This window comes from Calliphora vicina, chromosome 3, assembly GCF_958450345.1.
Source record: "Calliphora vicina chromosome 3, idCalVici1.1, whole genome shotgun sequence".
Lineage (NCBI taxonomy): Eukaryota > Metazoa > Arthropoda > Insecta > Diptera > Calliphoridae > Calliphora > Calliphora vicina.
This window is the reverse complement of record NC_088782.1, coordinates 128,143,696-128,171,100: the sequence shown is the minus strand read 5'-3', so window position 1 is coordinate 128,171,100 and position 27,405 is coordinate 128,143,696. Positions and strand designations below refer to the sequence as shown.

Here is a 27,405-nt window from a genome sequence, read left to right as displayed (position 1 = left end):
TTGTGTTACATCTATGTATGAATTATTAAATCCACATGCGACTAAAAGATCTCTAACATAAACAAAAATCAAAAAAAACCCTGCAGATACTGACTTTATCTGCGAGTTTATTAATTATTTCTTCTCACAAAATCTTACAAATAATTTGTTTTTTATTGAAACCAAAGACAAAAAAAATATATAATTTTTCAAGTCAAAGTTTATCGCCTTAAAGGCATCACGTTATATTTGTTTGTTGTCAACCACCCGCCACCAACTCCGCCATCGCCAAACTCATCCAACATCTACTACATCTACCAGATACAAGTATTTCTAGGTTTAAGATGTAGGTTTTTAGCACACACAAATTTGGTATTTTTGCAATAAATACATATTTCGAGTAGCGCAAGTACGAGTATGATTAAATTCTCTTATGAAATTGTGTAATTTTATTTGTTTTCGTGTGTTTTTTTGAATTTAATTTGGGTCTATTGCTAAAAATAAACCTATTATAAAAATAGATTTTAATGCTATACAATTTGTATAGACTTTTTATAGAAATAATACCAATTAGTGTAGTTTTCGTACAATAGTAGGTAGCTATTAGCTGTATCCTACCATGATTTCGTGAGCAAGGTTAATAAATCTAAATATTTTAATAAATGTATTAAGATTTTCAATAAGGTAGAATATATTTAGAAATATATGTCACAGTTTACTTACCACTATCTAAACACGAAAAGGTTCTTAATTTATTAAAATGTAATGTTAAAAAAAATACGAAATCTTACTGAAAATGGTAGGAAAATCTCTACGATTGAAGCTTACAACTTACACTTCATAAAGATTCATGATATAAAGCCAACATAGACTTCAGATCCACGACAACTTAGACTTCGTAAATAACCACAATTGAATCTCAAAGCTCAACTTCGCCTACTCAACATCGACAACTCAAACATTCAAGATTGATCCTTAAATTCAACAACTTAAATATCCAAGATTGGAGTTCTAAAACACACAATTTGATATTCAAAGATGCAGATTAAATAACCACAATTGAATCTCAAAGACATATGATTGAAGCTCAACTTCGCCTACTCAACATTAGTGTTTATAAAAAACCGACTTTTTAAAAAACCGGTTTGTCGGTTAACCGAAAATTGGTCTTTTTTAAAAAACCGGTTTTTCGGTTAACCGACATCGAAAAAACCGGTTAAACCGGTTAACCGTCATATATATGTAGAAAACATAAAATGTCCAATAAAGTATATACAGTTTTAAAATGTGTAGTTTTTAGCAGTCAGGAATGGTTAATATTAAATAACTATGAATATACAAAAGTGCTAAGTCCATTTTATTTTGTAAAAATTTCTAAATTACCAAATGGAATTGAGTATAAATATGTTACTTATTATAATATTTGTTTTAGTAATTAGTTTATTCATTAAATTTCAACCAAAAAATGTAAATCAATTTTTAATTAAATATTTGATAATTTTATCAATTTAAATTTATTATCACCACGACTTTCTGATATGAAACAGAAAATGTTACAAGTCCCAAAAAAGCACTTCTTCTCAGCTGTGCTTATTTGTCATTATAAATCGTACCAAATATGTAAGTAATAAAACTCCATTATCAGATTTCATATTTAAAATTATGGATTTTAAACGTTTTTTGTCTCTCCTGTAATACTTCTGAAAAGGACTTTGTACACAAAGCTAACAAAATGATTAATAAAATAAAATTTTAAGAACAAAACACACTAATGAATTCAAATTTATTGAAAGAAGGTATGCACATCAAATTCAACTTAACGTTTGGTAAAATCATCACTATTATTACATCATTATTAAGATTTGGCTTAACTTCTAGAATTATGCGGAATTTAATTTTTAATAGTTTCATTATGTGCAATTTATTCTGAAAAAGTTTTCAAGTAAACTCATTGTCCTCTACTATTAAGAATCATTGTAATTCTTAAAAATATCAATCTAAATAGGTTTGTATTGTAAATCAGCAGTTTAGGTTTCAAATCAGACCAATAATGTGTATACAATGAATATTAAAAATGCACAAAAACGTGAGATTTATCAATTTTAGTCCCAAATTTTAAAAACCGGTTAACCGAGTGATAAAAACCGGATAAACCGGTTAACCGAAAATCAACATTTTAAATTAACCGGTTCACAAAAAACCGAGATTTCGAAGAAAAACCGGTTTTTCGGTTAACCGGTTAACCGGTTTATAAACACTACTCAACATCGACAACTCAAATATCCAAGATTGATGCTTAACTTCAACAATTTAAATATTCAAGATTGGAGTTCAAAAGCACATAATTTGATATTCAAAGATCCTCGATTAGGCTCAACTTCGACTACAAAAATATTCACGATTAGACTTGTCTTCGACTACAAAAAGATCCACGATTAGGCACAACTTCGACTATAAAAAGATCCACGATTAGACTTGTCTTCGACTACAAAAAGACCCACGATTAGGCTCAACTTCGTCTACAAAAAGATCCACGATTAGGCTCATTATTCGACTACAGAAAGATCCACGATTAGGCTCAACTTCGTCTACAAAAATATCCACGATTGAAGATCAACTTCGTCTACATAAGGATCCATGATTGTAGTTTAATTTCGACGACATAAAGTTCCACGATTGAAGATCAAATACCCACGATTGAAGGTCAACATCGCCAAGATCCACGATTGGAGCTCAAATATCTACGACTGAAGTTCAAATACCCACGATTGAAGGTCAACTTAGCCTACATAAGGATTGGAGTTTAATTTCGACTACATAAAGAACCACGATTGAATCTAAGTTTTGACTTCATAAAGATCCACGATTGAAGCTCAAATACCCATGATTAAAGATACTTGAAGATCAACTTTGACTACATAAAATCAACTATTGAAGCTGAATTAAGACTTCATAAAGATCCATGATTGAAACTCAACTACCCCGGATTGAAGGTACTGGAATATTAACGATTCAAGGTCAACTTGACTACATAAGATCCACGATTGAAGGTACTTGAAGATCAACGATTGAAGCTCAACTTGACTACATAAGATCAACGATTGAAGGTACTTGAAAATCAACGATTCAAGCTCAACTTGACTACATTATATCCACGATTGAAGGTACTTGAAGATCAACGATTGAAGCTCAACTTTGACGACATAAGATCAACGATTGATGCTCAAATATCCAGGGTTGAAGGTACTTTTAGATCAACGATTGAAGATCAAATTTGACTACATAAGATCCACGATTGAAGCAAAATTTCGACTTCATAAAGATCCATGATTGAAGCTCAAATACCCAAGATTGAAGGACAACTTCGCCTAATTAAGGATCCACGATTGAAGCTTAATTTTGACTACATAAAGATCCATGATTGGAGTTTAGTTTCGACTACATAAAGATCAACGATTGAATCTCAAATTCCCAGGATTGAAGGTATTGGAAGATCCGATTAAAGCTAGATTTCGACTTCATAAAGATCTACGATTGAAGCTCAAAAACCAAGGATTGAAGGTACTGGAAGATCAACGATTGAAGCTAGATTTCGACTTCATAAAGATCCACGATTGAAGCTCAGATACCCAAGATTGAAGGTACTGGAAGATCAACGATTGAAGCTAGATTTTGACTTCATAACGATCCAAATTGAAGCTCAAATACCTAGGACTGAAGGTATTGGAAGATCAACGATTGAAGATCAACTTTGACTACAAAAGATCCATGATTGAAGCTAAATTACGACTTCATAAAGATCCATGATTGAAGCTCGATTTCGACTATATAAGGATCCACGATTGAAGCTCGATTTAGACTACTTGAAGATCCTCGATTGAAGCTCAACTTTGACTACATAAGAATCCCTAGTTGAAGCTCATTTTCGCCTACATAAGGATCCTCGATTAAAGCTCAAAACCCCACTAAGAATACTAAAAGTACTCGTATGTTTACTTAATTATTAAAACCCCCTCGTATTAACAATTCTTTTAGCCATACCAATCCTAAAGTTAATTACATTACCATACATACATACAAAAAAAAAACCAAAAAATTATAAGATATTATTGCAAATAATTTGTTCCATAAGAAATATTTGCAATAACTAAATAAATAAATAAATAAATAAATACGAAAAACAAAAACTTGAAAAGGTTTACTTAACGTTGTCTACTCTTTTAACTTTAACTGTTGATGAACACCAATTTAACAACGATTAATGAGCTCATTTTAATTCCAAGAATTTTTGCGATTGCACTGCACTTCAAACTCCAACAAGCAGCAGTGTAGAAATGCAATGTTTTGAATACGGTTTGGTGTAGTTTTTTTTGTTTAAATTAGGCGAGGGCGCAGACTGTGTATTGTGGCATTTGAATTCTTTGGCGTCTTGAGTTTTTTTTTTTTTTTTGAATGGCAATTGGCAATAGCAAATTGCAGTAGCTGCACTCTGCATTTTACTGTTCATTCGTGCAGCAGTTCATAGTTCCACTTCGCTATGCCAGCAGGTCTATGTGTTTCCATTGTTTACAGAATAGCAGGGGTGGGAGTGGTCTTCTTTGTAAGTGTTAATAATCATGATGTATTTAAATAGTATTATTTTTTTGTTCTTACGTTATTTTCCTTATAACATTGAGAATATTAAAAATATATATTAAGAGTAGCAGTTTATTTTTTTGCATGACAAAAAAAAAAACTAGTTTAATTGTGCAGTTTTCAGGAAATACTGCAACTATTACAACATCAAAATGATTAAGTTTAAGAAACACGGCATATAGCTGTCATTTAAGTGGTTTATACGAACAAAATAATGTTAACCTTGTTATAAATCTTGTTCCTTTTTATGTATTTCTGGTAGTTATTAGGAAATGTGTAAGATTTTTTTTTATCTAGCGTTTCACGGTGCCTATATTTTAAAAGAATTCTTAGTTTTGTTGTTGTTATTTTGCTACAAATTAATTTCCTTGTTTTCTAAGAGCTGAGTAAATATTTGACATTTACTTACGCAAAATGTCAAAAATCATAAACATGTTGTTTTTGGTTTTATTTTAAATTTTTTTGTATTAAAGTTGTTGTTGTTATTGTCGCCATCGTTGGCTGGTAAATGGCCTGGCTGACTGGCAGATTAGTTGTTGGTATGCATATATATCTTTTTTTTTGTCAAACCAACCGCAAATTTAACTTTAAATTTCAGTAACAAAAAAGCAAAAAAAAAATCACAAATCAAGTTTTTATTTAAAACAAACTTGTCTTGATTTAAGAGTTTTGTTTTTGCAAAAATTCAATCAAAAACGCTAAAATCTTTAAGCGTTTCTAAGGAACGACTTGAAATAATTTAGATAAATTTAGAAATAATATTTTTTAACACTTAAACCATTAAGAATTATGAATATAAATTTTTGTATTAAATGAAATTAATTCTATGGAATTTGTATTCAATAATCAATGAATTGATTCTTGTTTTCATAAATGCTTGGCTCCAAATAACGTTTAAACTAGACGACAGTACAAAAAACCGGGCTAAATAACATGATTATGGTTATTTGTTTGTTTCTTAGTTTATTTTAATTTTCACTTTTATTTTCAATATTGTATTTAAATTTTAATTTGTTTGTTAACGAAATTACTAAATAGATGTGTACCAGTTTTAGGTTTTTTTTTCTTCGTTGCTTTGACGTATGTATGTATGTTTGTATGTATTAATTTCGGTTTCATTTGTTAAATAATTTTTAGATTAAATTAAATTTGCATATTTTTGGTATACCCTACCCAAAGTAGCGATGAATCTTTAGAGATTTTATTTAAGAAGAAACAAATGCAACCAAAGTATTTGGTAGTAATTCTGAAATGAAAAGTTAAAAGAAAATTTGCTAATAAAATATTAATTTGGTTTTCGAAAAGAAAAGCATCATTAGCTTGTTCCTCTTACTTAAGTTACACAGGGTTGTTATTTTCTGTACCTTAGAGAGAATAGTGGTGAGTTTCCTTTGTCAACAAAGAAATGTCAAATGAAAGTAGAGATTGTAAATAAAAAAATAATCAAATAGTACACTTTTCATCTTAGAGAACTAAATTTAAAGTTTCTTATCACTTTCATTAGGCAATACTTACACAATTTTTTCTGTAGTAAACTAATTTTTCTACAGAAAAAAACTGTTATACACAAATTTTTCTATAGAAAAAACCGTTATACAGACATTTTTCTGTAAAAAAAACTGTTATACGCATATTTTTCTATAGAAAAAACTGTTATACACACAATTTTCTGTATAAAAAACCTGTTATACACCAATTTTTCTATATAAAAACTGTTATACAAAAATGTTTCTATATAAAAAAACTGTTATACAGAAAATTTTCTATTGAAAAACTGTGATACATATTTTTTCTAAAAAAAAACTGTTATGCAGATATAGTATTTCTATAACAAACTGTTATACAGACAATTTTTAATATAAAAACTGTTATATAGAAAATTTTTAATAGAAAAAACTGTTATACACATATTTTTCTATAGAAAAAACTGTTATACACATATTTTCTTATGGAAAAAACTGTTATACACATATTTTTCTATAGAAAAAAACTGTTATACACATTTTTTTCTATATAAAAACTGTTATACGCATATTTTTCTATAGAAAAACTGTTATACACAAAATTTTCTATAGAAAAAACTATTATACATAAATTATTCTATAGAAAAAACTGTTATAAAGAAAATTTTCTATAGGAAAAAGGTTATACACAAATTTTTCTATAGAAAAACTGTTATACAGAAATTTTTCTGTAAAAAAAACTGTTATACTTAAATTTTTCTATATAAAAAAACTGTTATACACAAATTTTTCTATAGAAAAATATGTATAATAATATTGTACACTTTTTTTCTGTAGAAAACTGTTATACAGACATTTTTCTCTAGAAAAAACTGTTATACATAAATTTTTCTATATTAGAAAAACTTTTGTACAGAAAATTTTCTATAGAAAAAGCTGTTTACATATTTTTGCTATAGAAAAACGTTATACAGATATTTTTCTATAGAAAAAACTGTTATACAGAAAATTTTCTATGGAAACAAAACTGTTATACACACAGTTATATAGCAAAAAACTGTTATACAGACATTTTTATATAGAAAGAACTGATATACAGATATTTTTCTATAGAAAAAACTGTTATACATATATTTTTTTATAGAAAAAACTGTTATACATATATTTTTCTATAGAAAAAACTGTTGTACACAAATTTTTCTATAAAAAAAACAAATTTTTCTATAGAAGCAACAGTTATACATATATTTTTTACAGAGAAAACTGTTATACACTAATTTTTCTATAGAAAACTCATATACTAATTTTTCTATAGGGATAACTACTATATATATTATTTTATATTGAAAATTTGGTTATACACAAAATTTCCTATTGAAATAAAAGAAATTATCCTAAAATACAAAATCATCATACGTACTGTGGTCCCCACCAATATATTTCCACGAAACCAACTCCTCCATAGCTCATTTAAAATTCGTTTTCAGTTATGTCAAAACCGACAACCTTTTCAACAAATTGAGGTGGCAGTTTTATAAGTGTGAAATTTATTGAACACACACAGCAAATACAACAAAACTGGTTACTAAGTTAGTAGGTTTTTTTATGGCTATTTTAAATTACCTCAACGAATTTATGATTTTACGTACATATGTATACAATTTTATGGGAAGTTTTATTTTTAAACCCAAAACGATACGCGACGAGTATACAGCATTTGGGTTTATGTTTTTTATTTGTGATTTGTTTTTTTCTTCTTTTCAATTCCTAAATGTCATGTGTTTCAAAATAGGTATTATATTTGGAAACAAGAAAATAAAACTGAAATTTGAATTTTGTTTAAATCTTAACTTTAAATCTATGTTAATCTACCAAATAAAAAAAAATTAAAACACGTGTTTAAACCCAATTTGACTAAAAGTGTTTTTCTTTACATCTAGCTTTAATATTATAAATAGCCATAAAGAAATTTGAATTTTAAATGAGAAATATTTCCAAAATTAATCAAAACATAATATGCAAGTTAATTTTAAAATTAATTTATGCTAAATACATTAAATATTACAAAATATTTAATGTTTCCATTAGTTCCCAGAGATTTGCGTCAGTTTTAGGGTTTCCTACTGTTAACAAGGGGCTCTTTTTGGGGGGTTTAAAAGGAAATATACATTTTTAATTAATATAAAATGTGTATAATTTTTTTATTTTACCGTTAATTAGCAAAAAACTAGCAAGCAGGATTATTTTTTAATTAGAAATAACCGTTAACTGTTTGCATTAATTAATTGTATTTAAAAATATGTTATGCTACTTTCAAAAACCAGTAAAATTGTTAAATAATCTGGTGTCTTATATTTAATTTCTAATTAAATTTGATTCACTTTCATTTAGTCTATTTAGGTATGCGGCGACTAGATTAAGAAAAAAAATTCAATACTAACTTTTACATAAACCTTAAAATGTTTGAGTTCCAAAATAAATGATTTTTTTATTTACTGGTAAAAAAAAGTGGCCAATAAATGACTGCTATAAGCTTTCAAATAAGGCATATAACTAAAAACACTCAAATATGTCAGAAATAAGTTCTGAATTGTCAAATCGGTTTTCCATATCCCATTAAAATGTTTGCTTCTAATCAAAACTATTTACGGACAACGCCTACTTTTGAGTGGGCGTATTTTTATTGATATATTATCTCAGCTACGTCGGCTCTAAGACGGAGGCGGATTGTATTGGTCATGGCAGTACCCTATAAATAGTTGGCAGATCAATCTTGGGGTATTGGACTTTGGCTTTAGAATGCCGACAAGGAATGACTGGGTTATAACGTCTGTACTCCGGAGTGACGCGATCTAAGTTTACACTGACAGTTCAAAGACAGAGCCGCTCATTGATTAGGGACTATTCTCTGATGAACTTGACTTGTAGGTTTCTCTCAGATTGCCCAATAACTGCACCGACTTTCAAGCGGAAATTTATAGTGACACAATCTCAGTCTACACCAGACACGGATCCAGGTCAACCATTGGGGGGTGAGGGTTAAATAAAGTCAAATTTATTTTAAATTTTTTCCTTTCTTATATTAAGACTATTTCCTTTCCCCCCCCCCCTATATACGCGCCTGGCCTACACGGAAACTCTCTCTTGGGATTTTTCTCTGTAAACAAGTTTTCAACCGAAAATTTCGGTGCAACCAAGAGATGAATCCGAGAATTAATTTATCAAGACGTCGAGTATTCGTCTAGGTGGACAGCATGCAATCAATTATCTCAACTCCCACGTAATAAGTGCGAAATGTCTTCTCATTTGCAATTTCTCCCTGGCCCAATTTAGGCAACAAATTAGTATTAATGCCAAGAGAGCATCCGGAGAATTTAAATTGCTGACTAATGCGGAACAAACGGGTTGTCCTAGGACGAAAGTGTTCATATCGCCTAGATTGTGTTATCTAATAGTATTTATGACTGAGCATTAAAAGAGATGGAACTCAAGTGGGATTGAAGAATATCCAAAATGCTATGGTACAGGAAAGAAGCAAGACTCTCTAAACTCATTGCTAATTCTGTTTATCTAAATTGTCCCACAAAATAATTATGAAAATAAACATATTTTTCTAAAAATAACCAAAAATTCCAAAAAAATCAGATACTACATATTTTCATTACTTTATAAATGCAACCCTATTGTCTCAACCCGTTTTAAAGTGGTGAAATCACCAAACAAGGATTCTTGCTCATTCTCGCTCTTTCTCACCACCCCACCTCCCTACACTGTTGTTAGCAGTGATGCCACTACATATTTTTCTTCTATTCACAAATTCCTGTTTATTCAATTAAAAACTCAATTAAATTTTTTTGTTTTTCAATTTTTTATTTAATTTTTTTTTGTTTGTTTGTGTTTGTTTAATGTGTTGTATAATTACAATTTATATTGTTGTTTTTTTTTAATATTTTTTTTCTTAATTTATATAAATTGAACGATACAATATGTATTTATTATAAAAAAAATATATATATTTAAATATAGTACGTTACAAATAACATAATATTCTACAAATTACAAAAGAAAAACATTTGTTCGTTTTAGTTGTTTTTTTTTCCTTTTCAACGAAATAAATTTGTTTTAATTCATGTTTTTTTTTTAATAATGTATAATTAACACAGCAATGACTTTTAAACTTTGATAAAAACAAAAAGTTTAAAAGACGCAACTAAAGAAAGTCTTGCAAGGTGAAAAATAAAATTTTCATTTTGTAACAATAATAAAAAAAAGAAGTAGTAAACGGAGAAATAAGCAAAAACTAAAAAATATATAAACGAGGGAGAAATTTCAAAATATTTGATAATAAAAAAAATATATATTTACAAGTGAATGTTTGGAAAAATTAAAAGAAGCAAACATAAATTCAACAATTACGAGATAAGCAGAAATAAAATTTTGCAACTTGAGAGAAAAAGAAGTAGGCAGTTGTTTTTTTGTTTTGTTTAAATTAGAGAAATTTTTGCGCTTAAAGTTTAAGATTTAAGGCTTTTGTTGTTGGTTTTTTTGTTTGACTTAGAAGAAACCATCACCGGTAGGATCGTTAACCCAGGGGTAATTGTTGGGACATCTTACGCAGGTCTGGAGATTGACGGTTTCTCCGGGCAGTTCCTTGGAGGTAAGCTTGCAGGCATTGGGTACCCAACAGGAAGGCTTGCCTTCGACGGTACACTTCTCCCTCCAGGGTTCGAAGTTCTTGACTTCACTGACGGTGCGTGGATTTTGCATCCATTGGATAACTTGGGTCATGGTGACAAAGTAAACATCATTGTGGTTGGCCAAAATTTCATCGATCCAGTACAAGAAGGCATCCAAGAATTCGGGATTGTTCTTCAACCAAGCGGCATGGAAGTACAAACCGAGAGGAGCACGATTTTGATCGTAATGGCGATCGAAATTGTGATTCAAGAAGTTGTAGAACTGATCACCGGTCAAGATGTTGGAGCAGGAATCAACCATGGCGCAACCGGGCAAGTATTCATCATTGGCAGGGTCCTCACGACGATCCAATTCATTCATGACCATTTCCCAAACGGCATGAGAACGAGTGGGGCAGCTTTGCAAGTTACCGTGACAGCGATGGGGCATACGGAAGTACATGGTGTAGGGCCATAGTGGAGGATTGGACAGGGGAGCGGTGATGGTGGAGTCGTATAAGAAAGCTTGTTCTTCCATCATGGTGAATTGATTGTTGCCACCAACACGCAAGTAAGGAGCACGGACACCTACAACCGAGTTATCGGTAATGTTGGAGAATTTTTCCATAATGATACGCATACCAGCCATTTCCTTAGCCCAGTCATCGACGGTGGCATTGGACCAGAAACGTTCTTCGTCATTATGGCTAAAATTAGAGAGGGAAGAGAGTAAACAAAACAAGCGGAAATGAAATTAAAGTTTTTCATCAAATGAGAAATTAACTAAATTATGAATTCTATAAAACAAAGTTGTTAAAACTTACGTGATAGAGTGGACAGCAACTTCATGACCCTTACGATGGGTTTCTTGTACGGCAGAGTAGTTGGTGTATTTGTGAGAAATGAAATAGGTGGCCTTAATGTCGCAACCATTGGGATTCTTACGGCCCTTGAACATTTCCTTGTACAATTCAATGTTGTTGTTATTGATGGCATCATCAAAAGTGATGGTGATCATCATGGGAACATCCTTGGCGGGCAAGTCACCGGGAATGGCGGTACCATCTTCAGAACAGAAACAATCGGGCAACACACAAACGGCAGGATCACAAGGAGGAGCACGGTTGGGATCGTTATCAATATCTAAACAAAGATAAAAATGAAGAGCTCTGGGTTAACACAAGTAAAATTGAAAATTTTAAAGAAATTTAATACACCGGGGGGAAACTGTGTGTGTGCTTGATTGGCTTCCAAAACATTCACCATTAAAATTTTTTTTTAATTGTGTGCTTTTCTTCCAATCAACACCATACAGTTCATTAAACTTTTAAAATGCATTTTTAACTCTCAGGTATTGGAAATAAAATCTCTTAAATGTTTATGCTATTTTAACAGTTACACACAAAAAAAAACACTTAAAAAATAACGGTAAAGTGTTAATAACACTCAGCATTTACAAGGGGGCCAATGTAAATGTCATTGAACTTTAATTTTTATAATGAACATTAACATGTAATGAAGCAAAAACAAAACCAATATAAATATAATACAAATGGAAAACAAAAGAAGAAATAAGGAAAAATAATTTGAATTTGGAAAATATTTACACAGAAAGTAAACAGTTGACATATAAAATAAAAACCAAACGTCATCCAGTGAATGCTAATGAATTTTAACATTTCTGTATCCAACAATTAATGATGACGTAATTTAATTAAATGTTGCTTTTTAAAATTTTAAAAAGTTTTGTCACGTTTTTTTTAGTTGTAGTTATTTGAAATTAGAGGTAAATTTTAACGGTTTTCAAGTGTTTGAATTTAATTATAGCTGTTTTTGGAAAAAAATAAGCCTTTCGACTAAAAAGTCTAACAAATATGCCATGAAATATTGAACTTTTACTTCAATTTCATGTAATTTATGTGGAATTTTGTGTGTATTGTTTTCTTACAAATATCGCATGACTCTAATATTTATGTTTGGCAGGTTTTTGTTTGCAGTTATTTTGTTTTTAATTTTTGCGAAAGTTCAAGTTTCTTTCGGTTATTTTTAGTTTCATTGTTTGTCTGCCAATGGTAATTTACAAGCAATTGTAAATTTCCTTTTTTTTTCGTTTGCAATTGCGTGCTATGCATGAAATTTTAAATAAATTACAATCTTTCTTTAATTTTCTGTTGTTTAAATAAGATGGCTACTCTATTTTCTGTAAGCAAGAGAAAGGTGTAGTGAAAAGTGTTTGCATGTGAAAATGTGTGCATATGAAAATGTAAACAATAACAATGATGCTTGGCAAATGTCATGTTAATGTTACTGTAAATAAACACAGGGTTGCTAGTTGTTTGTTTTTGTGTACTTTAGTGGTGACAATAAACAATTATTTTAATTTCACATTTAAAGATTTAATTGTTTTGCAATAAAAATATTATTGGTATTTCAGTGATTTAATTGTTTTAATTTATTCCAATTGTTTATATAAATCTAAGAATTATTTTGTTTTTATATAACAAATCTAGTTTAAAGCCGGTTTTTAAATGTCACTTTTATATTTTAAATTATATTCTCACTTTTCAATTTTATTTAATTCAAAGTTTAAATTAAATTTGCAACTCAAACTCTATTAAAATTTTGTACAAGTTTCTGTAGTTTCTCAACATAATTTGAAATTCCGTTGAGGTTTTAATTCTCTTATTTAAATATTAACAAATCTATAGTGAAACACTACCGCCAAAATCATAAAAAAACATCAAGTAATTTTAAAATTGCTGACACGCGTTAAAAAACACAAAAAAAAACAGTTTTTTTTTTACTTTTAAACGTTAATCAGTTTAAGTTTGCCGTTTTTTCGTTGAAGTTGTTAAAAAGATTATGTGTAAAAGTTAAGTAAATTTATATTGCATTGCACGCTTATGAAGAAGTTGTTATGTCATCGCACGGTACTGGTTAAATTACCACATGGATTATAAAAATAATAAAAAAAAAAAAATATTGCAAAACGTATGGCATAAACGTTAAGGCAATTTAAAGGTTTTTTTTTTGAGAAATTTTCAGAAGTTTCGCAGAAGAATGAAATACCAAGAAATAAATGTTTCAAAGGAAATTAACAGGCAATTCACATTTTAACAACTGAGTTAGGTCTTTGACAGGAGAGTTTTCGATCTATGAGTTTTTATTTTTGGTTCTATGCCTATAAATTACTTTTATTAAATTCTTGAGTATTTTATTTTGACAAAAATAGCAGAATTATTTTATCAGTTAGAAAATTTATTAAAAAATCTGGTGCTGAAGAATCAGTATTTCCCTGTATCATTGATTACACATTAAATTGTTATTTTCCATTAAATTCATTTAACCTTTTCTTTAAGTGTTTGTATTATTGAATTCCATTTGTTAAACATAAATATAATAGTTTATTTATTTACTTAATTTTTTTTACAAATATACTTTTATCTTTTGAATTGTTTAAGTTAATTGACCATTTATGTTTAACAATTGTATACAATTTATGGTTGGTTTCTGCACATTATTGGTTTCTAGTGCTGGTGGTGGGTTTTATTTTTCGCAATCTAATTGTTGGTTTGTTATTTTTGCTGTTTGTAAATTGTTTGGTTTAGGAATTTAGAGTTGAGCGCGGGGGAAACAAAGGCAAAAAAGCTAAAAACTTTATAAACTTAACACCTTGTAAGTGTATTAAACATTATTCTTCCTTTATGCACGCTTGACTTGAGCCATAAACATTTTTTAAAAGCCTTCATTCAATACTTTAGTGGGGTTTGCTTTCAAATACATACAAAAAAACAAACTCAAGTTGTAGTTAAAGTGACAGCCTCAAATCAAGCGAGATTAGAGGGCCAAATACAAACAATTCTATTGCTGCAACTAAAAAACTAACAGCTGCAGTTAAATACAATCATTTGCAGCCAACTTCAGTGCGAAGTGCAAAAGTTGGTTTATTTTCATATGTGAAGTAGGTAAAGTACCGAAACATACGAAAAGCAAGTGTTGCATTGATTGTGTTGCATTGCGTAGCTGTCAGTAGCAGTGCAAGAGTTGCCAATTGTTATGATAAATGCAGAGATGTATACTCAACTCATTAACAATGTAAAGCAGCGAAAACATAACCTCTAAATTTTAAAATTTACACAAATTCAATTAAATTGTTTCGATTTTAATACTCAATTACATTTGAATTATTAAATTTAAGTAAAACTTAAATTTATTTATTTATATTATGGTTTATGTTTTGCTATATTTTTGGCCTTTAGTTCTTTTTTTATTATTGTTTTCTCATTTCTCTTTTGTTATATATTTTCATATCTCATTATTATTTATTTATTTTCGAAAGCTATAATTAGTTGTATATATTTTTTATATTGATTGGCATTGCTCTATTATGTAATCTCAACAAAGTGTTAATTTATTTTTTTAAGGTTTTAAGAGCAAGGTTAAACAAAACAGCACAGTGGCAACAACTTCTTTAAAAGATGTCAAAAATTTGGCAGCTTTTAAATTCAGAAATAAACACATAAATTATTTTTAATGGAAATGGCTACTTTAAAGTACTGAATTTAAAATGCACTCAATATCAAAGGCCTAAATTTATATTTTAAATAAACCAGTTATGAATTGTATAACTTACACAAAAAAATGCTGTTTGCATACTTATTTTTTTCATGTCATTTAATTTTTTTTGTTTTTGGTTGTAGCACCGGTTTAAATTACATTTTTATTGTATTTTTTTTTATAAAGCAAAACAAAAAAATCGTTTTTTTTCACTTACCACAAGAGTTTTCATCGGAACCATCGGAACAATCCTTTTCACCGTTACAGAAAAGACCACGTTCAATACAGTTACCATCACCGCAAGCTAAGAAACCATCTTGACACAAGGGTTCATCGGTGTGCAACAATGGCTTGACACGACGTTCCTTGTTCTTGAATTTACAATTCTTAACGGCTTCTTTCCAATCACAAGTTTGCTTCTCAATATCGAAGTACAAACCAGCGGGACAACGGATGGCTTGGAGACCCTAAAATTGTACAAATAAAAACAAATAATGATGAACAATTTTGTATTTTTTTTTGTTGGAAATTTTCAATACTTTTCAAAGTTGAAAAATTAAAATGAAAAATTTTGTATTATTATCAAATCAAAATATTTTAAAAAAAGGAATTTAAACAAAATTAAATTTTTTGAAATTTTTTAAAACACCAAAGTAAAGATTTTTATATACATATTTGTTTAGAAAATAGAATTTTTCAATATTTTTCCAAATACAAAAGATGAAAAATTTTGTATTTTTTTTAAATCAAAATTGATTTTTTTAATATTTTAAAAAAAGTTTTAAATTTAAAAAATTCAAAGTTTTATAATTTTTTAAAAATTTATTTAGAAATTAATTTGTTTATGTTTTATTTTTAATTAAAAAAAGTTCTTCAACTTACAGATGAGGTACATTGGATAACATCACGACAGTTATCACCTTCACCGGCTACCAAACGGAACCATTCGCCGGCATCTTTATCTTTACACAATTCCTTTTCGAAAGATTCTTCTTTCTTAGGCTCTTCTGTGGATGCTTGACGTTTGACACGTTCAGAATTTGAGGCAGTAGCTAAAATTAAACAAAATGAAATAAAAGGTAAGTCAAATTTAAGATTTTTATAAATTCATATAATAAACATTAAAAATAGGTAAAAAAATTTGAAAGAAAACAGTTTGAAATTGTAAAACTAATCAAGAAACTGAAAGTTTTTTGCCCAGCTAAGAACTCTTGACAACTCTGTAATTGTTACAACTACAAAACATAAACAATGATGCTTATTTAAGTACTAGAAATGTGCAACGCTGCAATTGTTAAGTGTTGACTTACTTTATTTTAAAACGCTAATAAAATTGTTAACCTGTACTTTTTTCTTACAAGGCTAAACTATTTACTTAATTGTTTGATTTTTTACTAAAAATTTAAGAACTTTTTAAATCATTTAACTCCAACAATTATATATTGTCTAAATTTTCTTTAGCCGGAAATGTTTTTCTTAGATTTTGTATATGTTTAATATATTTTAAATAATAATTAATACTCTTTAGCATATAAAAGCGTGTTTTTCGAAAAGTAGGTTTTTTTCAAACGTAAATAAAGCCAAATACAAAATAGAAACAAAAAAAAACGTTATGTTAACTTCCTGTTCAAACGACATTCAATATAATTTACTAAATTTGTTTAACAGAAAAATGTGTTACAAATGCTTTAAACAGTCAAAGACGGTTAAATTGAATTAAATTAATTAAAAAAATGTATATATAAATACATATAAGGTGTTTTAAAACTGCTCGTAATTACCTATATTTATTTAATGAATATTTTATTATACTTTATAATACTTTGACATTTTCCATAAAGTTTTAGAATTCATTTAGATTTTTTTTTATTCAACTTGGCAACAATAATTAAGCCAGCTGGTTTTAAACAGCCAGTTTGTTTTAATATAATTTGCATAAACCATAAATTATGCCGACATACTAGTACTTGTTTTGTTATTTTATTTAGCTCTATTAAAAATCTATGGCTTTATTTAATATTTATTATTATTATTATTATCAATATAAGCTGTTTCTTTTATTTTAACTTTAAAACCACCTTTTTAAGCAAGTGTTAGATTGGTTTTAACTTGTAAGTGGCTTGTCTAAATATTAATATGTGGTTGCTCTTAAAACTTAACATAAAATGTGTTTAATTGCTTGTAAACTATTTAAGGAATTTTGTTTTAATTTGTTTGAAAAAACTGGCTTTCTGTGAGCTACTCGTAAATGGTTGTATAAGTTGGCCTTTTTCTTCAAGTAGTTTATTGTCGCGTTTTTTTTTCCTCTTTAAATCAGTTGACATTATTGTCTAATTATGTAAATTGGAGTTACCACATTAAATTGCACACAAAGAGGTGAATAGCAATTAGGGTTATTGTGGGAATGTGGTGAGTGTAGGAATGTGGGAAAAATTTGTTATTACAATTGCAAATTAGAGTTTAAATTTGTTTAAAAGAAAGTAACGGCTTTATGAATTTGTAAATTAAATAATTAGGAAATTTATTTCACTTTAATTACTTTGAATTTGTTTTAATATTTCCAGAATTTTTTTAATTCTAGAATCTTATTATTCTTTTAAAAATTAATAATTTCTTTGAAATTTAATTTGTAATTTATTTTTAAGTGAAATTATTTTGTAGGAATTCTTAAAGAGTTCTATATTTAATAGCACAATTTAACTCTTTAAACTATTTTCTTTATATTTTGCTGGTAATTTCTTTTAAACAAATCCTCCTTTTTCTACAGAAACCCATTACCGTTTATTAAGAGAGTGGGGAAACTCTATTAAAATTTAGCATTTTCAATGGTGCATAACGGTGTTTGTGAAAATGCATGATAGTTGTTGTTGTTGTTAAGCTGTTGTCTCAAATGTCAAAGGTGTTTTTATTATTATTGTTTTGTTGTTGTTTTATTTCTTTCTCAACTTTTTTTTTCTCAAATTATCTTCAAGACACTTTGTTGTAACTGAATGTATTGTATGTGTGAGATTATGTAAACAAAAATAGCTAAGTGTAAGTAAGTACATATGTACGTCTCTATTTTATATACATATGCATGTACATATGTATGTTGCTGTAAATGTTTGAATGTAACTTTCAAGCCTTTAGGTATTGAGTTATAGTTTTGATAAATATAAATATATATTTTTTTTTGTTTTTGTTGTCTTGCAGCGTTGGCGAAAAAAATGAAAGTTGTTTTTAACTACATTTTCATGCTGTAATAAAACTTTAAATCCATTTTAATGTTTGTTTGTTTGCTTTTTTTTCGGTGGGCATTTAATCATTTATTTTGATTATGGTCAAGTTGTCCTTTTTTTTGATTTGCTTTGCTGCCTGGTTCTGTGTTGTTATCAAGGTTGTCTGCTATTTAAGGAATTTACTTGCATGCATGTTGTATAAAAAAGTAAAAGGGATTGTTATTTCCACTTGCTTTTTAGTTATAGCTACATCCTTTTTGTATGTTTCTCTTCTTTATAATTTGATTTTTATTTTTTCTTTAAATATAGTAAATAAATAAACAATTCATCAATTAGCTAATCCATCAATCAATCTGTGGGAAATGTCAATGATTTTTTTTTATATAAACTAGGTGTTCATTGCTAGTTTTATAAGCATTTAATGTTTTGAAAGTAATAAGCCATAAATTTACTTTACTTTGACATTATTCTTTAAGAAAATTTATTGACAGTTTAAGTAATTAATTTTGATAGTTGTAAACTATTGAAAAATATTAAGTTTAATGTTAAATTTTTAACCTTTTTAGACTAAAATTTATGACACTGACATATTTAAATGGCAGTTTTAATACAAAACTGTTAAAGTTTTCATACACAGAGAAAACGGATTGTGAAGTGTTTATAAAAATGCTTCTGGAAAATCCTTCAAAATGAAGTAAAATCTAAAATGTGTAGAATAATTGGCTACCCCTGAGGTTGTGACAATATAAATTTAACAATTAACTAACCTTTTTGATTGTATTGTGTCCTTAGTTTTTATTTAGCTAACCAAAACTGCTGACTTATCATTAATTAGGCTCATAAAACCTTAAGTTAATTCATCTGTCATTATTTTAACTAATTGTTGTTATTTTCTTCTTTTTCGAAATTGTCATTCATATGAAATGATAACAAAAATCACTAAGATTTAGTTACAAAATTTTTATATTGCTCTATAAAACTGATGTTTTAATGACAAATTGTTGCTAACAAATGTATTAACAGCTGATTTGTCACTAAATTATTGTGTTTACGAAATATTCATACATAAATAACTTAGAAAAGCTTCATATTTGAATTTGTCATTCACATTAAATGACAACAAATCTCCGCAATTGATTCTATTACTGAAGAAAACTTTAAACTTAATTACAAATAGTTACTAACAGATGTTCTGATAGCTGTCTTTAAAAATGGCTTATAAAAATACTTGAAAACATTATCTTCTTCTTCGAGATGGCCATTCACATGAAATGACAACAAGGTTGTTAATTGCATAAAAATTGCTTAGAAATCTGGGCTGTGTTTGAAATTGAAGCTATTGCTGAAGTAAACAGCTGTCCTAATGAAAAATAGTTGCTTAAAGATGCAATTAAAAAAATGTTTTTAAGACATTGTTATTAAAAAATTTAAAGAACCAATTCTTCTTAATAATTTTTTTTTTGTAAATCTTTCGAAATAATAAGTTTTTCTTTTTCAAATTTCCGATAAGTTAAAGAGTCTAAAGTAAATTCTAAAGATTTTGAGCGAATTTATTAAAAATTCAGAAAATTTTTATAAAAATCTAAAATTTTGTTTAACATTCATTCTCTGTATCTTAATTTGATAACTTATAAAATATAAAACATCTTTAATATTTTTGGTTTCTATATTTTCCAAATTTAAATTTATAAGTTTTTAAGGAACAACAAATAGATACAAAAGATTTTGAAGGATATATGAAAAAATTATTTGAAAATTTTTAGTTTGTAATTTGAACATTTCAAAGTTACAAAATGTTCAAATATTTCAGAAATGTTCTTTTCAATTCAGAATTTGTTAAGTTTTTAAAGCATAACAAATTAATTTTGAGAGATTTTTATGGAAGTTATAAAAAAATTGATCATTTTTATTCCATAATTAAAAATTTCTAATCTCCAAAAATTTTACCAATTTTCTATATAGTCCTTTAACTATCAAATTATTTTCAATATTTTGTATAATTTTTAAAAAGTTTTAGTATTAGAAAAAATTTCAGAATTTTAATATTCTTCAAAATTATTTATTTTTACATAATTGCAATAAAAATTATTTAAAATTTTGATTTCAAATCAAACTTTTGAAATAAACATTTTTAAACTTTATTTTTACAAAATTTCAAAATTATTCGAAAATAATTTGATTAATAAAAAATCATAAATAAAAGTTTCTAAGAAATTTTTTTAAAACTTCTTTTTGAGCAAAATTTTAAAAATCTAAAATATTTTTTTGTTTAATTTTTTTTAAATATAAAAATAATTTTGAAATTTTTTTTTGTAAAAAAAATTTATTTTGATATAAAAAATGTTCAAATCTTATCTTTTTTAAATGATCAAAATTCAATTATATTTTCTTTAAAATTTATTAAATTTGATTTGAAGTATTTTTTAATCTTATTTTTTTAACCAACTTTAGTTTTAATTTAATAATTTTTTTAAACATCTCCAACATTTCGAGTTTATTTATAAAATGTAGACATAATTTAATGTTAAACTAATTTTTTTTTAAGACAAAATTTTTAATATTTTGTGTTTGTTTTTTTTTAAATTTTAAAATTTTCAATAATTTATGATTAAATTTTGTCTATATTTTGTTTAAAATGAAAAATATGTTCAATTTAGAACACTAAAATTTATTTTTTTAAATTTGAAATAAATTTTTTTTAAGAAAAATTTCAAATATTTTTATATTTTTTCAGTTTAAATATAAAATTTTAACTAAATATACAATTTTGGCAACATTTGATGAAATTTTGTGTAAGTGTTGTAAATTTTTTAAGTTTTAACTTAAATTTTGTTAAAATTTTATAAAATTTTCAAAATATTGCAATTTTTAATTAAAAAAAATTTGTTTTAAGAAAAAACTAAGTTATTTAAGAAATAACTAAAAGGTTTTAAAATTAGTTAATTTTTTTTCTTCAAAATTTTGTTTAAAGATTTTCAAACTGTTTTCTTTCTTAGAGGATTTTTAAAAAAAAAAAAATAACTTACCTGCTGTAACAGCCACAGCTAAAACGGCAAAAACTACAAATAGTTTCGCCATATTTGAACTGTTTTTTTTAAAAAAATTGATTCGTTTTTAAAAACAAATCTTTTTTCGTTTATTTAATTCGTTTACACTTGAACTATATATTTTGTGTTTGTTGAGAAAATAGTTATAAACTGATTTCTTTTAACGTTATAACACACTTATTTATATGTATTTTTTATTTTATATATTTTATTTATTTATTTTTTTTTAATATAAACGAAACAATTTTATAAAATTGATCTTCAAGCACAAGAGCACTAGCTGCAATTTGTCCTTCCGATCGGTATCAATGTTTCATTTACACTGACACTTTCAAACGCAGCACACAAAAATTTCTCGAACTTCTTTTAAAAGTTAAAGAGTGATCAGCGATTTTCTTCTTCTTTTATTACAAAAAGTTGTATGCAAAAAAAAAACTACAAAAAAACACACTTAGATTCAATTCAAAACCCCCTTAGAGGTGAAATTCTCTAATGTTGTTGTCTCACTTAAAAGAGGTGAATTTCAGTTTAAGCTTTTTCTTTTGGATTGAAATTGGACTAAAAAACCCGTAAAAAGAGCGAGAGAGCTTATAATTTTAAGTACGATTTTATGCTAATTTTTATTGGTTTTTTTGTTTAAATCTTGTTTTGTTCATTTAAGAAACCACTTTGGAACAAACGTACCACGATAAAGAAAAAACAACAATTATATTATAAAATTGTTAATGTGTTACTGGCGTTTTGTTTTTTTTGTTGTTTTTTGGTTTTGTTTTGCAGTGTGTCTTTAACGACACTTGTTGTTTTCTTTGTTAGTTTAAAATGTACATAACGCGACGTGCCACAAAACACGAGAGAGCGCCTTGCGCACGTCAGCAGGGTTTTTATAATCAAATGCAAGCCTTGCATTATCAGGGGTAATTTTAATTACTTTGAGCCACAGTGGTGAATTTCTCTCTGGCAATTAGGGGAAATAGCTCTTGTGTTGAAAGAGCAAGCTCAAAAACAGCTTTTTGGTTGTTGTTGTTTTAACAGGTTTTAAACCGGGTGTGTGTTGAGAATGAGTGTGTGCGTGTGTGTATGATAAATATGAGGTGTGGTGGTGGGTTAGAAGATGGTGTGGTAACTTTTGTTGTTATTGTTGTTGTTGGTGGTGGGGATTAAGTAATGCATGTAAATAATGTTTGTGTCTTAACTCTTTTGTTTAATAATTTCTTTGGCTGCTTTGTGTTGGGAAAAACAACAACAAAAACCTCATTGTGGTTTCTTTATCATTGATTTAATGAGTAATTTATGAAAAAGGAGCAACAAATTATACATTTTTCAGCCATTTAAATGAGTTGGCATGATATTGTTTACTTTTTTTTTACACAAAATAAACAACAATTTTAATTAAATTTTAAATTTATTTATTTAATATATTCCATATTAATTTTAAGCTCTATATAATCATTTAGCATTAATATTTAATCTTATTATTGCCAACGTCATCTTCTTCATCATCATTATCATGATCATAGTGCTATTTAACTAATTATGTCAATTAAATTTGCATGCAAGTAACATCTTCTCGCTCTAAATATGCAAATTGAAATTTGAAATTTGTTTCAAAAATACATTTGGCCACAAAAAAAAGCACTAATAAAAACTGCATATAAAACTCCTATTACTTTAGCAAATCCATATGTACATGTACAAAGACATACAAAGTGTGGTTGGTTGTTTGGTGTTTTGGATAGCTGCTGCTGGTGCTGTGTGTTATAATCAGCCACAGCATGTTTGTCATCGCAATAAAAAAAAAATATATATGTATATTGTACATACAAAAATCAAAACTAGTTGGTTTTATAAGACGACCTTGATTTTAAACAAATCCTCAACAATTTCTTGGTTTTTCTTCTCTCTTGTATACCCAATAATAATGTACATACATTTATAAATAACTATAAAATTTAGTTTTTTTTTTTTTTGGCTATAAAAGTGTGCCACAATTTTTGACACTTAATATCAACAGACAAATCATGTTACAGCATCTTGCCATACATCCATACATACTTGTATGTACTCACTATTAAGCCGTGCATTTTTTTTTTATTTTTAATCTTATATGGGATGGTAAACTCAACGAAGCATTTCATTCATTCATTCCATATCATACCATACCAACCATGTATAGACAGACAGACAGTTATTGTACAGTGTGTTTAAATGTCGTTGTAGCTTAATACCAATTGTTGTTTATTTCTTATGTTTTTTTATTTTTGTTATTTTCAACTTTGTTTCGTTTTTATTTATAGTTGTGTATATTGAGGATTTTGTAACCAAAAAACTATTTTAATATAATAATAATTAAAAAGTATATTAGTGTTATTATATGCTTGGGATGTGGGCTTAAAAATAGACAATATTTTTTTTTGTTAGATTTCAAAAACAGTGTAACGAAAATACACTTTTTGTTAATAAAATATAAATGATTTTAGAACTCGAATTTTTAGATTTTTATTTTCAAAATGTTGCTCAACTTTTTATATGGCATCATTTTTGAAATGTGGACCCTACATTTGTATTTTTTTTAAATCAAAAATGTTCAATATCAAAAATCTTCAATACTTTTGGTTTATATATTTTCCAAATTAGAATTTTTCAAGTTTTTAAGAATCAACAAGTAAATACAGCATATTTTTTGAAGGATATTATGAAATTTCAAATCATTTCATCATTTCAAATTTTAAAAATTTTCAAATAGTTCAAAAATGTTCTTTCCAATTAACAATTTGTTAAGTTTTTAAAGTATAACAATTTCATTTTTAAAGAAAATTATGAGAAAATGATTTGTTTTTTTTTCAAAATTGAAAATTTCGAATTTTCAAAATTTTAAAAAATTTAACAAATTTCTATATAGTCTTTAAACTATCAGACTACCAGTATTTTCATTATTTTTTAAAACATTTATTTTTTTTATAATTTTGAAAAAAAAAAATTTTTCAAATGTTTTAGTATTTGAAAAAATATCATCATTTCTGAAATGTGGACCTTACATTTGTAAAATATTTTATTTTTTCATGATTACATTTTGAAAATTACACATCCTCGGACAAAATATTTGTCAGTTTTAGGTAGAAAAGAAAACAGAAACGTATATGAAAATCAAAACATTTATAACTTCTTCAGAATACGATTTTTTGTATAACTATTGTGAATGACTGTTACTTAGTGGTTTAGTTGTTATAAAGTTTCATGAAACATTTGTTTTTCCAAGAAACACTTAAAAATTTGATAAAAAAAAACATTAAAATTATTCTAAAACAATTTTATTTATTTTAAAATTTCTTTAGAAAATCTTTGGACTTTTTGAAACTTTGAATGATTTCATATTTTTCAAAACACCATTTATTTTTAATTAGAGAAATATATGTTAAATTCATAGAGTTTGATTTCAAAAGAAAATGATAATCAAATAGTTTAAAATTTCTTCAGATAACGAAAAATATTTTTCAATCTTATATTTTGTCACTATTGTGAATGATTGTTACTTAATTTTACGAACAAAAGTTAGGGAGCCAAACCAAAAGTTTTACCAAAAAAGTGGTTACAAATTTAAACGAGCTAAAGGACCAAACATAAAACTTTACGTTTTAATGTTTAAAGTTTATTTTACACGACAAATTGTGAACAGTTGTTAACTATTTACGGATTAAAATAAATACTGTTTAATCTTTCTTTAAATAAAAAATAAAGATAATTTTAAACTGATTAATTAGTTAAGAAAATTTGGTTTTACATCTTGTAGTTTTCTTCAACATCTGTTTGTAGCTCTATATAGATCAAATTCTAGCCTTAATATTGGAAAAGCTTTTCAAGGTCACCTGTTCCTTCATCTGTCATACAGCATTCATATTTTTAAATTTTTGTGCTTCTTTCGAAGGAAAATGTAAAATTTTTAATATATCCTAATTCTAAATAATAGAAAATCGGCATTGATTACTTTTTTATTCGAATTGAGATGTCTCTTTCAACGACACTTTATTACACCCTCCACCATGAGTGGCAAGTTTGTTATTCCGTTTGTAATTTCTACATTTTATATTTGCCACCCCATGAAGTATATATTCTGGATGGTTATAGATAGTGGAGTCAATATAGTGATGTCCGTCTGGCCTTCTGTATGTTGAAAGCAACTACAGTCTCGGTTTGATTAGAATTTAAAATCGGTCCACAAATGGCTGCGATATAAGCTATTACCTCTTTTTATATTTTTAAATTGTTCTACCCTTCACCTCTTCCGATCGGGAATAGCTTTTTCTTCAATCTTTCGAAAAAAAAATATTTTTTAAAAAAAAATAAAAAAAATTTAATATTTTTTTTCCGAAATCAAAATCTTTTTTGACTTTTTTTAAAATGGGCCCTTTTTTGCTAACATAAAGCTTAGATATTTGTAACTCAAAACATACAATTTTTGACTTTTTTGCAAAATCAAAAACTTTTTTTTATAAAATGTACCCTTTTTTAATTTTTTTTTTAGCTCAAAAGAAAGCTTATGTCCATTCCTTTAAGATAATTTTGGTCCCTTAGTGGGATTCGAGTGGGATATCTATCAAAATAAATATTTTGTAACTCAAGATATACAATTTTTGACTTTTTTTTTTGCAAAATCGAACTTTTTTTTCCAATATGGAGCCTTTTTCTGTTTTTTGCTCAAAAGAAAGCTTAGGTCCATTCCTTGAAGATAATTTTGGTCCCTTAGTGGGATTCGAGTGGGATATCTATCAAAATAAATATTTTGTAACGCAAAACATAAAATTTTTAAATTTTTTTTGGAAAAATCTATATTTTTTCCAATATGGGCCCTTTTTTAAACAATTTTTTTCTGAATATAAAAGAAATATAAAATTTTATTTCAAATTAATCCGAAATATACAAAATTTTGACCACTGAACATTGATTCGTATTCAAATCATTCGAATTTAATTTATAGCCCATTCAGACCTTGCCAAATTAAGTAATTTTATGATTTCGCCCGAAATCAACTCGAAATTAAGTAATTTTGGTACCTTTCAAATTAAGTTATGAAATTACAATGAACATCTCTGTCTTACTGCAAATACTACATATTTTTACAACCATGCACAGAACAATAATAAACTAAATGCGAAATAAAAACATGTAATTGTGATATAAATTGTGCCAATAAATAAATAAATAAATAATTAAAAACGTTTATTTGTGTTATTCCTTTGAAATAATTGTTCTGAAGAGTGTCAGCTGTGAGTGAAATTAACTGAAGTGCTATAAACACCAGTTTAGATTTCGGGCCAAAATTAAAGTGCAGTCTGAATGTGCAATTATATGGAAATTTCAACTGAGGTACATGTTAACTGGAAATATGTTTGCAAAGCGGTCAGTTCAGTAAGAATCAAGTGATTGAGGGGGGAGTTGCAACTGTAAAACAAACGGTAGAAGGTATGAAATCAAAGCCAAAAATGTGATGAATATATTTAAGAATTAACACAAATATTTATAGACAGGCAAGTTCTAGAATCTAAGTATATATTGCGATTTAATATCAATATAGGAAAGCTTAGAAGGGTAAAATATTTTTTTTTTATAGAAATTTTCTTATCCTACAATTTCTAATTATAATCTTTAATCTATTCAGTTATTATTTGAATGCCGCTGTGGAGCTAGAGATAAAAACTAAATATTTCTATCTAAATTATTTCAAAATCTTGCCACTGTGAATTAAGTTTTCATGTTGTATTCAGAAATATGGCCGGTTACACCTTTAACTTTATAATTTCTTGAATATTTATCATTTAAATTTTTTCTCTATTAT

The 27,405-nt window shown here is 27.1% G+C and overlaps 1 protein-coding gene across 1 annotated transcript; it reads right to left on the bottom strand.

The window, feature by feature from the left end:
* Positions 1 to 9,926: 9,926 nt before the first annotated feature.
* Positions 9,927 to 22,033, bottom strand: serp (chitin deacetylase-like protein serp). Its single transcript, XM_065506508.1, has 5 exons — positions 21,555 to 22,033; positions 16,193 to 16,362; positions 15,528 to 15,777; positions 11,578 to 11,896; positions 9,927 to 11,460 (listed from the first exon to the last, which is right to left on the bottom strand). Exons 1-5 carry the CDS (start codon positions 21,604 to 21,606, stop codon positions 10,632 to 10,634), a joined length of 1,620 nt encoding a protein of 539 aa, XP_065362580.1. The 5' UTR covers positions 21,607 to 22,033; the 3' UTR covers positions 9,927 to 10,631.
* Between the last annotated feature and the right edge of the window lie 5,372 nt (positions 22,034 to 27,405).

Coding starts and splice junctions, on each gene's coding strand:
- serp (XM_065506508.1), bottom strand. CDS start 21,606: ATGGCGAAACTATTTGTAGTTTTTGCCGTTTTAGCTGTGGCTGTTACA. Junction 11,897..15,527: donor TTCCGATGAAAACTCTTGTG/GTAAGTGAAAAA, acceptor ATCTTTGTTTAG/ATATTGATAACGATCCCAAC. Junction 11,461..11,577: donor GTTGCTGTCCACTCTATCAC/GTAAGTTTTAAC, acceptor CTCTAATTTTAG/CCATAATGACGAAGAACGTT.